The sequence below is a fragment of the Scomber japonicus genome, chromosome 14, assembly GCF_027409825.1.
Source record: "Scomber japonicus isolate fScoJap1 chromosome 14, fScoJap1.pri, whole genome shotgun sequence".
In the NCBI taxonomy this organism is placed as follows: domain Eukaryota; kingdom Metazoa; phylum Chordata; class Actinopteri; order Scombriformes; family Scombridae; genus Scomber; species Scomber japonicus.
Window position 1 is genome coordinate 26,399,699 of NC_070591.1, and position 14,107 is coordinate 26,413,805.

The 14,107-nt window shown below is 40.2% G+C and overlaps 1 protein-coding gene across 1 annotated transcript in view; it reads right to left on the reverse strand.

Annotated features, from left to right (window-relative positions):
* Positions 1–820: 820 nt before the first annotated feature.
* Positions 821–14,107, reverse strand: part of LOC128372882 (kinase non-catalytic C-lobe domain-containing protein 1) — a 39,173-nt gene continuing 25,886 nt past the window's right edge. Inside the window, exons 17-31 of the mRNA XM_053333079.1 lie at positions 11,993–12,277; positions 10,764–11,100; positions 9,834–9,927; positions 9,647–9,744; positions 9,366–9,550; positions 7,663–7,773; positions 7,341–7,488; positions 6,674–6,829; positions 6,112–6,318; positions 5,820–5,902; positions 3,961–4,114; positions 3,289–3,411; positions 2,831–2,890; positions 2,213–2,370; positions 821–1,049 (exon numbers count right to left, since the gene is read on the reverse strand). Of these exons, the coding sequence (XP_053189054.1) occupies positions 821–1,049; positions 2,213–2,370; positions 2,831–2,890; positions 3,289–3,411; positions 3,961–4,114; positions 5,820–5,902; positions 6,112–6,318; positions 6,674–6,829; positions 7,341–7,488; positions 7,663–7,773; positions 9,366–9,550; positions 9,647–9,744; positions 9,834–9,927; positions 10,764–11,100; positions 11,993–12,277 (2,428 nt within the window). The remainder of the gene's footprint in view (positions 1,050–2,212; positions 2,371–2,830; positions 2,891–3,288; positions 3,412–3,960; positions 4,115–5,819; positions 5,903–6,111; positions 6,319–6,673; positions 6,830–7,340; positions 7,489–7,662; positions 7,774–9,365; positions 9,551–9,646; positions 9,745–9,833; positions 9,928–10,763; positions 11,101–11,992; positions 12,278–14,107) is intronic.

A 14,107-nucleotide genomic window follows, 5' to 3' on the forward strand; every position in this document is an offset into this window, starting at 1 on the left:
ATCTAACTTGATGGCAACCCATACAATAGTTACTGAGATATTTCACTAAAAATGTCAACCTGATGGTGGCACTATCGGAAAAGTCAGGGGATCGCCAAAATCAGCAGGCTTCATCCTCTCAGGAACAGGAATGTGTAAGCAACATCTCTCAGCAACCCATCCAATAGCTGTAGAGAAATTTCACATGAAGGACCAACACTGCCATCCATAGAGCCACACTGCTGGATCCACCCAAAAGCCCCTATCATGTCAGCTGACATTGTGCTTTATCCAAACAAAGTTGGAACTGATCATTACCACACTGCTACACAGTGAAGCTGCTGCTTTTGAGGGCTTCTAGGTGTCTCAAACTTTGGTTGCCCACTTTGCCCCATTGGTAATCCATCCATAATCCTTGATGTTTGACATGAATTCTGAATTGCTGTCATGATTTGTCTACATATGAATACATGGAGGCCTTAACACTTAAATTACAGGGTAAAGTCACAAATAATGGCATAAAATGTTAGCATGTGAGCTGAGATGGAATCATTGCAAAATTACAAATATCACCCATTACTTGAATTTCTGTGGAAGAAAATCTACAGAAGAGAACACGTAATCCAAACAGTGTGAGTTATGAATTAAGTCTAAATTGATATTGTTATTAAAATTAAGGGGAGAGGGGCTCAACAAATAGTGAACATATAACAGTAGAGAAAAGCTTTCCACTCTAGCTCTGCTCTAACAACAGAGGTAAGTGAGGGTCGTGGCCTCAGTCTGGGCGTTGACCTGGTCGTAGTGTCTTGCTCTGGGCTGTGAGGTGAGACTGGGGCAGGGCTCACTGGAAGGTGGCCTTAACCCTCCTCAGCGTGTTCTGGATCCTATGTGTTTGTCGCTCGGTGGACTGCTGGAAGTTGGAATCGTTGGAAGCGGCCAAGAGGTGGATGTCGGAGGTGCTGAGCCGGGCAACGCGGCGCCGAAGGTAGGCCTGCAGCTCCCGATCCGGGCTGTAGGGGTATGCAACCTCTTGGAAGGCGTGGACCTGACTCACCAACTTTGCTATGCTCCTTGAGCCGAGGACGGATGGATGAGAGGACGAGCGGGGATACAGAAAAAAAGTGAAAGTGAAGACATGAGAAGAGAATCTACCTAGATGCATTTAAGACCTGCTTTTTCTGCTAAGCAGCATCACCAGCTCTGTCTGTGACCTGATTTTGGGGAGAGCGAGGGTAACCCTGAGTCCAGAGTAACCAGCTGTGTTTCTGCCTCTCCATGCTAGATCTCCTGACCCTAGCATCTGGCTACACTAAGTCGCCTCTCAGCATCTGGCCCACACCTCTTTTCCAGTCAAACCCCATCCCACGGGCTCCATCTGGTGCAGCACTGGCACCCCTACCAACAACCCAAATTCAGCAGCTGTGCCATTACCATCCGACTGCCACTTGTTGTGACCTCAGCATCTGGTCAGCCATATTGGAGTGAAAGAGAAGGACACAGGAAAATGTGTCCTCCCTCGTAGCAAGTTGGCCAACTCAGTCATAGATGGATACTTGGGATGTGGATGACAGCTAATTTTCAGCTAATGGTGCTAACTGTTCATATTTTGTGTCACTACAAGGACTGGTAGAAGGGTAATTTCAGAGGCTGTGTGCACATTTTATTATCCCCATACCCATAATGATATGAAATGTGTAGAGCCAGACCGATATATCAGTCAGACGATATTGGCCTATCAGTATCAGCATATATGTTCTCCGATATGTACCCATATTTTTTTTTAAAGTTATATAGGCAGTGTTTTATGTACATTTGTTTACATGTTTTTGTTGTTGTTGTGTTTTATTATTTATAGGAATTTATAATTATCAAATTTTAGTGAAGTTTACTGTTTCAGTGCACTAATGTCATTTTATACAATAAAGTTTACAGTTAAACTGTATATATCCTGCCTCCTTTGTCACAAGTGTTTGATAACCACATTGTGAAAAAGGGCATTTCATGTTTACATTCAGTATATATAAGATTATTGGCCGATACATCGATATCAGTATATTTTTACTCCCTAATATTGGTATCGGCATAGACTCCAAAAATCCAGTATCGGTCACCGCTAGAAACGTGTGCACATTCCAGCATGCAGTAAGAACACTGAAGGAATGGAGGGAATTGGACATCTCCCATTATAGATGCTTTATTGAAATAGCTCCCAACTACCAGAATTTCCTCTCACCTCAGCTTAGTCCACTTGCAAGCTCCAGTAGTGAGCGTGAAAGCTCCGATCTCCCGCTGCTGGATGTGCATGGCCAGGATGTGCACCGAAGGCAGGGTGGGTCTCCTCTTTGTCTGTTCTCCGCCCATCAGACACAAGTCATCGCTCTTCAGAAACACCTGAGGAAAGAGACGGTTATGCACCCATCAAATAAATGTGTTCTTACTGAAACAGAACATTTTCCAATTAAACCAAATTCATTAATAAGCATGATGTCCAATGTAGCAGTATAGAATATGACTGAAAGACTCTAAACTTCGACAAATTTAACCTCTTTACATTTCAAAGCCAAGAAAGCATAATATTGTCTACTATTTCTACAGCTACCTGGGAAGGTTGGTGAGAGAGTGACGCATGTTGTTTGATGCTCCGGGTTCTTTTGAGGCTAACTTCCAGAAGCAGAGCCAGCTGTAAGCTCTCAGCACACAGGCAAGTTGCTTGGAGCTGTTTTCCTATTGATTTGTTTGCCCTGCAGCCCAGTTTCACAATATGTGGCCAGCCTAGCCTTCAGTTACAAACAAAAATGCATGCATGCTTGTGCAGGCACACGTCCACAAAGCACACCGACAAACAACGCACCTGCACGGCTCGTAGCTCCTCCAGGATCTCACTCACTTTGGAAGACAGATGTTTCCAAGCCTGTTGGCGGAGAGAGAGGAGGAAGTTTTTTGTTTTTGTAGCTCCAAAATTAAGACTAATTATACCGTGGTTTCCATGTAACACAAGAGTTAATTAATATAACCTGCCTTTAGATGAAAATATGGAAATTTCTTATATTTTCTCCACACTGGTGTCTTTTAATTTGAATTTATTTTTAAATTACTTCAATTCAGAAGTCCCATTCCTCCTCACTGCTCTCACACTTTACACATCTTATTTGAATGCATTAATGTTAATTTCTCATTTGTGAAACTAATGAAACACCATCCAAGTTCTATCATAGCTGAGGAAAAAAAAAACATTTAGCTCCGGGGCATCTGACTTATTGCAGAAGCTCAGATTTCGTGTGAGGAGTAATTTATGAGAAGCAGTCTTACTGGTAATTGCCTGACAATCACGTTCTCCAGACCTCCAAGGACCTGCATGGCTGTGGCAAAGTTCCTCGATTCATAGCAGTGCTTTCCAATCCAAAGATACTTGGTCAGCAGAGCGACTTGGCTCTAAAGGACAAAAAGAAAATATAGCTCAAAAAGGCAAAATGCAGAAATCTAATAGCTCTTTAAAGTGAGATGCCTTTTTTGGGAGTACAGCCGACTGCATAATGAAGCGTGTGAATGCAAAAATTAGAAAAATACTATTTGTAGTCAATGTTTTCAGGGCATTGTGGATTGTTTTGTATTACATTGCTGCTTCTGCTGATTACTATCCCATTTAATTATATGTGCATTTATTTATATATTCCATTTTTCTGCTATCATTATGAGCTGTTCTCTTTTTGTAATATCAAATGAAAGATTATGATGCCTCACAAATAATTGAACAGACAGCTGTTTCAGGTTTCATATCCATATGTTCCTGTCTTTTACTGTCTATAAACCATTCAACCAAGGCACCAGAGAAGGAAAAGCAAGCACAAATGGGGAAAGCATGTGACTGACATGACAGTCCCAGTCCGATGAGAAATCAAAGCAGAGGCTATGACAGTAATGGCTGACTTTTTTTTTTCTACAGCTGACCCTGTCACCTTCGTGAGTTACGTCTTTCCTCACCTTGACAGAGTCACAGATGACTATCTCACCAGAGATCCAGTTAGTGACACTGTCAGAGTATGTGAGCAGCTGCTGGAGGTAGCTATCTGATGGCGTCCCCTCTGTTACAAGGAGACCGCTGCCCTCTGCTGGCGGGATATGCTGAGACACATTCCTAGTAAATGAGAGAAGGAGAAAATGGATGAAGGAAAATCTATACAGTAAACAGATGCTTAAACAATTAAAGATCAATTAGATTAACAGTCAATTAAGTTATTTAACAAGAAAAACATTCACTGGTTACAGATTTAAAATGTACTTGCTGCTTTTGGTACATGCACATTTACATTATTGACCTGGACATGAGCTGTGAGTGATTTTCAACTAACACACAAGGGTGCATGTGTGTTAGTGGACAGAAAGGCATACATCCATTGTTTTGGCACCAAACAAGTAATTTGAAAATGTCACCTTTGGCTCTAGTGCACTGTAATTTTTCATCTTTTTCTGACATTTCTTGTTTCACTAAATGACAGATCTTAAAATCAATAATAATCTAAAAACATATTTATGGATGAAAGTATTTGTTAGCTGCTGTCCCTCAAAGACACCGTTATTCACAGTATACTAGTGACAGAATACAATGGATTTCACAACACGTTCCAAAAAATATGGGAGCATCAGGGGTCAGAAATTAGGTTTAACCACAACACTGTTGATATGACAGGCACTGAGGAAATAGAGGCAGGCCTGTTTTTTTTGTTTAGTTTTTTTTGAAAATTCTGCTGTTTGTTGTAAGATTCAGAGAGAAGATGTAATTTTCCCAGTTAGTGATTGACGGGTAAAAGCAGGGTATGTTAATACTTTTAGCAATTCAGTAAAAAATGACTCACATACAATATACAAATGTTTCCTCTCTCTGCTACACAACTAGATATGTTATCTCCACACAGATTACCCACACATTATTTACAGTGGTCTGTATCATTTGCGGAAATACTGCTGTTGTTTTTCCTATGTAGATACAAAGTGGATTATCTTGATTTAATAAACTAAACTTTTAAAGCCACCATAGATAAAAGTCAGCATGCTATTCCTGTTAGCAGTGGAATTAAAACTGTGTTTGAACTGCGTCATTAAAACACAGTGAATATTGAATATTATTTATCTGTGTTACTCATCTGCTAACTTTATTAGACTTGGTTTCAGCACAATTTGCAGTTCAAACAGCCTGATGCAGAATGAAGCACAGTAGTCTGCTCTCTTTATGCGGGGGCTTTGATTATAATTATATGCTACAAAAAAAGGAATTTAAGCCTTGTATTTACATTTTTGTGTACAGTGGGTTTATGAAAAATCTTGTAAAAGTTTTGATGGGAACTGCAAAAGGGAAAAAAGTTCAGGGGGACAAATATTTTTGTTAGAAGGGTGGATTTGGCCCACAGGCTGTTATTTGCCTTCCACTGACAAACATTATTCTGTATAATAGGCTGCTGTAGGGACACACACTAATGAAAGTTCATGTTACATTTCACTGCCAAAAGAATACTATCTACATAGAGATGGGTGACAAATTAGAAAACAAATGGATTAAATGAGTGGAGACACACAGAGCATTCAGGGGCACTCAATGGTTCAATGAATGTAAAAATGATGTGAATCATATCATATGGCCGTCACAGTCATGATTTCAGCCAAACTGAACACAAAAACTGGGTTTTGGAGTAAAAAGGAGACAGCACTCAAAATATCAAATTAGGGAATATCTTTTGGAAGAATGATGACTATCCCACCAGCAGAGTTCACACTCTATCATGAAATTCTAATTCATCTGTATGAAAAATAGGTTAACATTGACACGGCTGAAACATTATACTCACTTGTTTGGGTTCAAGACATTATCCCTGATTCCTTGTGTTCTAGAGTTGAGTAAATGAACTGGATGACATCCTTGGAAAATGTCCTGTGTTTCAAAAGTCACAAATAAAATGTTAAATCACAAGTTGACTGTATTTATGGAGAAATGTGTCCCTCTAGTGTTGAAGGAAGATAACTACAACTTGAGTAAACAGTGGGGGAGTGGACTGTATGTGTGTGTGTGTGTGTGTGTGTGTGTGTGTGTGTGTGTGTGTGTGTGTGTGTGTGTGTGTGTGTGTGTGTGAGAGAGTAAACCTGCTGCAGGAGGGTAAGCTGTTGGGCTACATGCTGTGCGCTGTACTCATTCTGGCTGAAGGGGAGTCGTTCCTCGCTGTGCAGGCAAACATTGGAGAGATCATCCACCAGGGAGCCGTAGCAAGGGATAGGCAGAGCCGCAGCTATGGAGAAAGCCTTCTCTTTAGACATGGATGGCGAAGGCTCCACTACTCTTGAGATCCTCCACTGAAGGGTCAAGAAAAAGATTGGACAAGAGGAGATACATCTTCTGAATGATGTGACCACACAGACATTACAGCAACAGAGGAAGGCAGTATGCTGTTTTATATTACATGCAGGGTGTACCAACACTGTCTTCTTGTCTGTATTTGCCCAGATTTAATGTATCTAATGGATGGATTTTGGTAGCAAGATATTTGCAGGAGGAGGAGTCATCATAAAATGTATGAAATCAATCTTTTTTCCTCCTCCTCAGACATCGATTTTTTTGCCGTTAGTTTCTCACTTTTTAATGATGGAGGTCTTACATTTACGAATAAACAAACATAACATGGCATAACACACAACACATTCTACAAACCTTTCTCCCAAGATCCTCAGTAGATGAATGGACATCCACAGATCCATCATCTTCCTCAAAACTGATCTGGCTTCCTCCCCCTTTGCTCCACGTCATACTCAGAGGGCTGCGGAGAGCAGCGAGAAGGGCCTGCCCTCGGCTGTCCACAGGGATTATCTGTGGAAAAAACTAAAATGAGGCAACTACAAAATATAGTGGATATATTTAATTTACTAAAATGTTATATTAAATGTGCCTTCAATCAATCAACCAAGCAATTAAATACCGTCAACTATATTTTAGAGTGCAAACACACACTTTTATTGATGTCTCTGTCTTCTAATAAGACACTATAGTGATTTGAGTTGAATTGTTCATGAAAATTTTACTGTTCCTGTCAAAACAGCCCGTGTTTGATTGGTCTTTTCCCTGATCTAATGATACACAGGAAGCGTTATTGAGTGCCTATCTGCAGGACCTCAAACATCAAACATAAAATCCTTTTACCTTATACCGACTCAAACTTCAGTCTCTAAATACTGCCAACAAGGACAGGACAATCATTTCATTGTTAAAAATTACTTCAAGCAACTATGGTGAGTGGAGATCTCCGACTGTCTGGTATTGTGAGACAATAAGTAAGTCATGGCTGTGAAGTGCAAGACATGATGTGTACTTGTGTGGTTACCTCGGTATTGATGAAGTTTTCTAATGTATCCACACAGCTGGACTTTGGTGTGAAGTCCACCGCTTTACAGTCTGTTATCCAGAACTGGAGAAGGTCCAAACTGCGATGGAAGATCTTTACACCGTCTTCTGACATGTCTGGACCTTCTCTGGCATTGAAAACAAACATCATACAATCAGTAGATCATTTTTAATTCACTGTGCACTATGTTTTATAGTTTACTGGAAAGGCTGGACTAGATTGGACATTCTGGGTTTTCTTGGCATATTGACTTGGACTGTACTGTTGTCTATGCAGTCATGAGCCACTGGATATACTCTACCTTGCAGCACTGATGAACTTATCCATTATGAACTGAAGAAACTGTTCAGGAGTGCAGAAGAAACGGTAGGTATACAGGAACTGCTGGATGTAGCCCTCCACAGCAGCATTTCTGAGAAAAAAAGGGAAACAGAAACAGCAACTGTTTAATAACACTGTCTACTGGCAGAAGTGTGAGCAGCAACCCAAATGTCTTTGTTCCCCCAGCAGCTTCCTTCAGCTCCTCCTCTGGGATCCTCAAGCTCTCTCAGTCTCAGACCATGCGGGAGATGTGATCCAGCATCTCCAATGTCGGCCCCGGGACTTCCTCCCAGTCCTTTGTGCCCGGAACATTTTCAAAAGGGGAATATGAGGGCCCCCATACAAATCATATCCTAACATTATTGAAAGTGGACTGAGCTTAGGTTCCAGACAAATAAGGATTCATGATGACCCCCTTATGTTTAGTTCTTAAGTTCTGCGAATGAAAGGGCCATCTTTTAGGGACATCAACTGCCATATAAATGTCTTTAGTAGTAAAATAAAAAACTAAAAAACAGCTTTAGCTTGGGGCAGTGGGAACAAAAAGTGGTTAAAAAATTTATGGATTTTTGTCCCAGTTTCTGCGATTGTTGATACTGTTTCCCATAGCAACAGCTACAAAGCTGATACTGGATCATCAGACTTCCCAGCAGCAGTAATGGTGTTATTGTTCATAGACTAGACTAAACTTAATCTTTCACACATTTAAATAAAATTTATGTAACGGACTTTTCTACACAGATAGAGTATGACGATATGAGAATATGTGTAGATAATCAAGAGAGCAAGAAAGTAAAATGGTTTACTGAAAGACAATGTGTTCACTGTTCAGGAATTGTTAGTTCCATAGAAACAGTATGGAGTGTGACACAAGTACATTTGCAGCTTTAAATATCTTTCTAAAGTGTCAACAAATTCTACCAATGACCAAAACCAGTAATCTATTGATTAAGTATTTCCAACCTTCCCCTTTATCAACAAGACAGTATACAGCCCTGCTAGCTGCTTTCTAACTCTGTATTTAATAGGCACAGTGGTGCTCTGAGCTAAATGCTCTGAGCCTGCTAATCATAATGAAAATGTTAACATGGTGATAGTTCAAAGGCATGATGTTTACCATGTTCACCATGTTATTTTAGAGTGTTAGCATGCTAACATTTGATAAAAAGCATGGAAGTACAGCTGAGGCTGATGGGAATGACATTCATTTTATGGGAATTTGGTCACAAACCAAAGTAAACAACAAATGTCGTCAAATGTTGATGTGTTATGGGTGTGAGAGGAAAAAGCAAAGGATCACCAAAGTCAGTAGAATTCATGCTCTGGGTACTATGACAAAATAGTGTGGAAATCCATTCAATACTTGTTAAGATTTATTCTGAGACATGCCTCTAGTGCTATGGCTTAAAACATCAGTAACACATTTCTGTAATACTAGCTGTACCACATCTTCATTTTAAGAAAAACATGCCAGTTGTACAAATACTAACATCAACAATCTTCTATTTGCTGGAATTTTGTATTTTTGTGTGAGATCCCTTTGTTGGACACAGCAGGGAGAACACATAATACAGATCACACAGGCTGCAAAACACTTTTTTTTGAGGACATTCGACCTCATGACTTGACAAGAAAAAAAAGCAGCAACCAGCACATTTCAAATTTAACCCTCATCAATAATACCTGGCATAGAGGTATGCCATGAGACCCAGAGGAGTCGCAGCTTGCAGAGTTTTCTTTCCTTTGCTGCCTCCAAAGCTCAAGACAGAGGGGTCCTCAGAGGATTGGAGGTTCAAAGGGCCAGGTCCATAGGCAGCCAAAGAGGGAAGTAGCGAAACCTCCAAACCCCACTGGTCCACACATAGTATCTACAAAAATACAAGAAATCATATTAAAGTGCAGAAGATCCAGACTTTTAAATATGAAACTGATGTGGTGGTGTGATGTGAGTACTTTGTCTGTACCTCAAGGTATTTCTTCACACAGTCCAAGAAGGCCACTTTGGACCTGAGTTCTTCAAGCTGGGACTTGAGTTTGGACAGCATCACTTTGCTCTCAGAACCTTTGGGATACATACACTGTTATAGGTCATACTGGAAGCTAAGTATGCCATTTTCATACAGTAGTAGTGTTATGAAATGGTTATCCAACCTTTGTTTTTCCTCTCTTGTTGAATTAGCTTCTGGTAGAAATTTCTCGTTTTCTTAAGATTCCTTGTTTCAATTATCAGCTGCTGCTGCAGCTCCTGTTCAAAGGGAATCATACGAAATCATAAAATAACACCATGTCTTTCACTGAAAGAAGCCTTCGGCTGTTACCACTGTGTGCAGGGCAACGCTTTTTTTCCCCAGCTCTCTTTGCCGTGGCAACAGAGCGCAACAGATCTTTTGAAGTGAAATGAGTGAGAAGTCGCAGCATGGCTCTTAAGGTGTGTTATTACTGTAGCTGTTACACAAACCCCTCTGAAGGAGCAGTGGTGCCATCAAAGTGTACAAACACAAAGACTATTCATTAATATTCTTTTGCAAATGATAATAGCTTCCTCTGCCGAGGGCTAAGTTCAACGTATTAATATTCAGATCCAGTTTGGAGAGAATAATACGCCAATTATCTTAAAGTCCCCCACATATTCTTGTCCTATTTACCCCAAAGCCTGACCGTGCCCTACTTCATTACAGATAGGAAAAATAATTCCTCAACTTATTCATAAAACCCAACCTGGCAAATGGCTGAATGAAAGTAGAAAATGAAACATAATAATGTATAAAATGCATAAAGAATTGAAATGAAAATGCAAAATGAAATGCAGCATATCATTCTCAACCAGCACTTTCTAAATATGCAGCAAAAAACACAATGAATGAAGACAATGAGGAATATTTTGATGGAAAAGCACTTTCAATACAGAAAACTCTTCCTAAACTATTACTGCATCCTGCATTACGTAAACAATGTGCATAGTAGATTGCATAATAGAAAACTAATAAATAAATCAGCTGCTCTATGCAGTCTGCTGAGTGTTCAAACACATGAGGGTTAAGGTCAGATATGACTCACTGGCAGCTTCACATGTTAACCCACCTGTGTTTTCACATCCAGACACGGCGATCCTGTGTGCTGTCCCAGTTTCACAGCATATTGGATCACCTCTGGGCTAAAACAGTCTTCTCCAAAGAAGGCCAAGGCCCAGGCCGGGCTGCACATCAGGCCTGGCCCCTCTGCTCTTGATCCAGGCAAGAATCGCTCTGACACCAGAGAGTCACTGTCCTCCATGTCCTCAGAGCAGCCAGGGCTCATCTGCTCATCACGGGCTCCAGGCAGCCCTTCTCTCCCAGACAGAAATTCAGCTTCAGAGGGGCTTTCATCGCTGCCCCCCGCCGAATGGTCTCCTCCCTCCATCATGACCCCTGCGTCCGAGCTGTCCCTGTCAGTGCTCGCGCCTCGATCAGTAAACAGGGACAGAGGAGAGGGGGGGCAGAGAGGAGGAAGAGAGAGGCAACTGAATCACATGGACGGCAAAAAAAAAATAAACTGGAGTTGTGAAGGAAAAAAGGGAGAGATCCATGGGTGGCACTGGGGGTATTTGTTACCAACCCTGTCACGGTTGCACAATGCATCCACTGTTTAACAGATGAGCTTTAAGCAATTAAAGCTGATCTTGTTCTCTTGCAAACTTTGTATCTCAAGTATCTTGTAAGAGGCTGTTTGTAATCATGATCCATGTCTTGCAAATGTGTGTGTGTTTTCAGTGTGTGCGTGTGCGCAAATGTCATTGGCCAGGAATAAGTTTCACAGGGAGCAAGGAAAAAAAGGAAATCTTTGGAGTTTGCTAGCATGCCTTGGACTCAGCTGAATGAGATGCAATCTTAAGAACAGCATCCAACAGCCAGTCACAGCTCTCGTGACTTTAGTCAGCTGCCACATTCAGTGAATAATATTATAGATGGGTTGGAGTTTAATAGTCACATTAAATCCTTGTTACATCTATTGACGTAGTTCGCTTTTATTACACTGTTCTTAGTGCAATTACATTTTTTTGTTTGAGTTTTACTTCTTACGTTTTTTTTTACATATATCATATTCAGTTTTTAGCTAAATTACTACTTGACTGTTTTGTTCTGTGCTTTTTTCTGAAGGAAAAACAAACTTTAAAGTTGAGATTTAAGATTTGATAAGATATTATAAGACTCTGACCTTTACTAATCTGTTAAAAATTAAATAGACATTTGGAAATGATCCATACAGATGTACAATACAACCATATCATGACTTAAATGGCCTTGAACTAAAAAACAACAACAGTGTTGAGCTTCTTCCTCTTACCTTCACAGATACAGTTTTCACTCTCCTCCGATCCTAAATCAAACTCTTCAAGCGCAGCCTCATTTTCTCCATCACAGGACCGGGCCTTAGATCCCTCCCATGTGTCTGCAGCAGCACAACTGGCAGTGTGAATGTTTCCATTCAGGTCGAGACAACCATGCAGACAAACTTCTCTTTTCCCTCTCCAGGCAGTGGCTATCAAGGGTGGAGTATTAGCTGCCCTTTTCACTGCCTTTGATGGAGGCTGCTCATTAGAGGCGCTGCATGGGACGCATAAGGAGACAGAAAAACACACACACACACACACACACACACCGAGTTAGGTCGTGATGATTACCACTTATGTATAGAATAGAGCCAATTATGTGCATTTAAATATGTAATAAAAGAAAAATGGAAGAAAGCAGCCAAAACAAAAAAGTTGACATCACATGATGCAAACTACACAGGTGAACAAAGATTCAGAACATGAAACTTTTACAACATTGTGGATTCACTGATGTAACATGAAAACACAACCAGTTGCCCATAGCAACAATTATTTAAGTATCCATCAAAGACTTGTTTCAAGCATCTTGCAGCTTGTCACTCACATCTTACAGCTAAGCAAGCACTTGTAAATCCCACCACCAAAATTTCACCAGGACAGGGTCAACTCCGGTCCATGTCCCAGTTAGAGTGGACCATCTCTTAGTGGAGAGGCTACAGTGCCCCCCACCCTACCACCCCCAGAGAAAGTAGAACAGAGGAAAAACCTTCCACAGCTGAGACTTGTGAACGAGCCCACTGCCAGAGGAAAAGAGCGTCCCTCTGTCTGCAAAGCTGTGATGTGTCCCTACTACAACAGATTAAAGGGCCTCTCCACATATTGCCCTGAGCATAAGAGCATGGCAACGCCTGGATGAAAAGATGTCTGAGAGAGAGCTGAAAGGCTACAGTTAAGCCCCGCCTCGGGTGGGGCTTAACTGTAGTAACGCAGAAGAAGCTTTACATGCATCTTCAGCATTGTTAGACATTCTCCTCAGCACTAACACAAAGCGGTTACCATAGGGATCATTTGTACTGCTGCATGAAGTTCATGTATGAATTGCATGCATGTTGTATTCATGCTAAATTGATTGTCATGTATGCATGTGCACTAAATTTGCATTTTTGTCATTTTCAACGAGGACTATATTCTGAATCTATTCTTCAGAAAACACGTTGGAATAAATTACAGTTCTGAATAGTAGCTAAATTTAGGCATAGCTCATTATTTATGATGTTTTGTTTTTCGGCAAGTTATTCTGATTCAATTAAGACTAATTATTCTGATCCCACAGATAATCTCTTTAATTCATAATGACGGCTAATTGGTCTGATTCAATTCATTACACAACCCACACCGTGAAAGACGTTAAAAATGATGTATGGTAATGAAAAAAGTTCACTTCAGTCATTTAAAGCTGATATATGCACTTTTCTATCTGCTGGAAAGTAGTATGGAAAGAGATAATAGAGCTACAAAAAATATAGATTTGTAAAAACATATATTAATGTTACAAAAATATCTGTACTCTGATTTGTACTGCAAATGGCCTATATGTAACCTGTCTGCACAAAATATACAACAACAACATTCATTTTTAACTATTTAACTTTTGATCAAACAATTGTATTTGAATCCTACCTTACAAATAAAGTGTGACAGTTAATGGAAGTAAAACAAGTATTACACTTTATTTGTATTTAAAATCTGGAGGTTGTGTCTATAATATAAGGAAGCAATTATGAATAATGATAAAAAATGTGAAATTTATTGGTCAAAATTGGAAAAAAAGCTGCTTTCTAGTTTTAAGATGGTCCTTAACTGATGAGCTTAGTCAATATCGTCTCCACTGTTGAGTCATGCAGCTTTGCCTGCTGGCAGTTCTTGCTCACAATGCCAAGATATCAGTCACAAGTAAAGATCTGAAGAAATCAGCAGTGCAATATTTGGTTAGTATTTCTAATTCTATTTGAACTGATATTAATTATGTCAATATTACTATTTAGGATCAGAGGATGTTTATCCTAAATGGTGATGTTGCACCAACTGACTGCTTTTTTGTTTTAACTTTTAA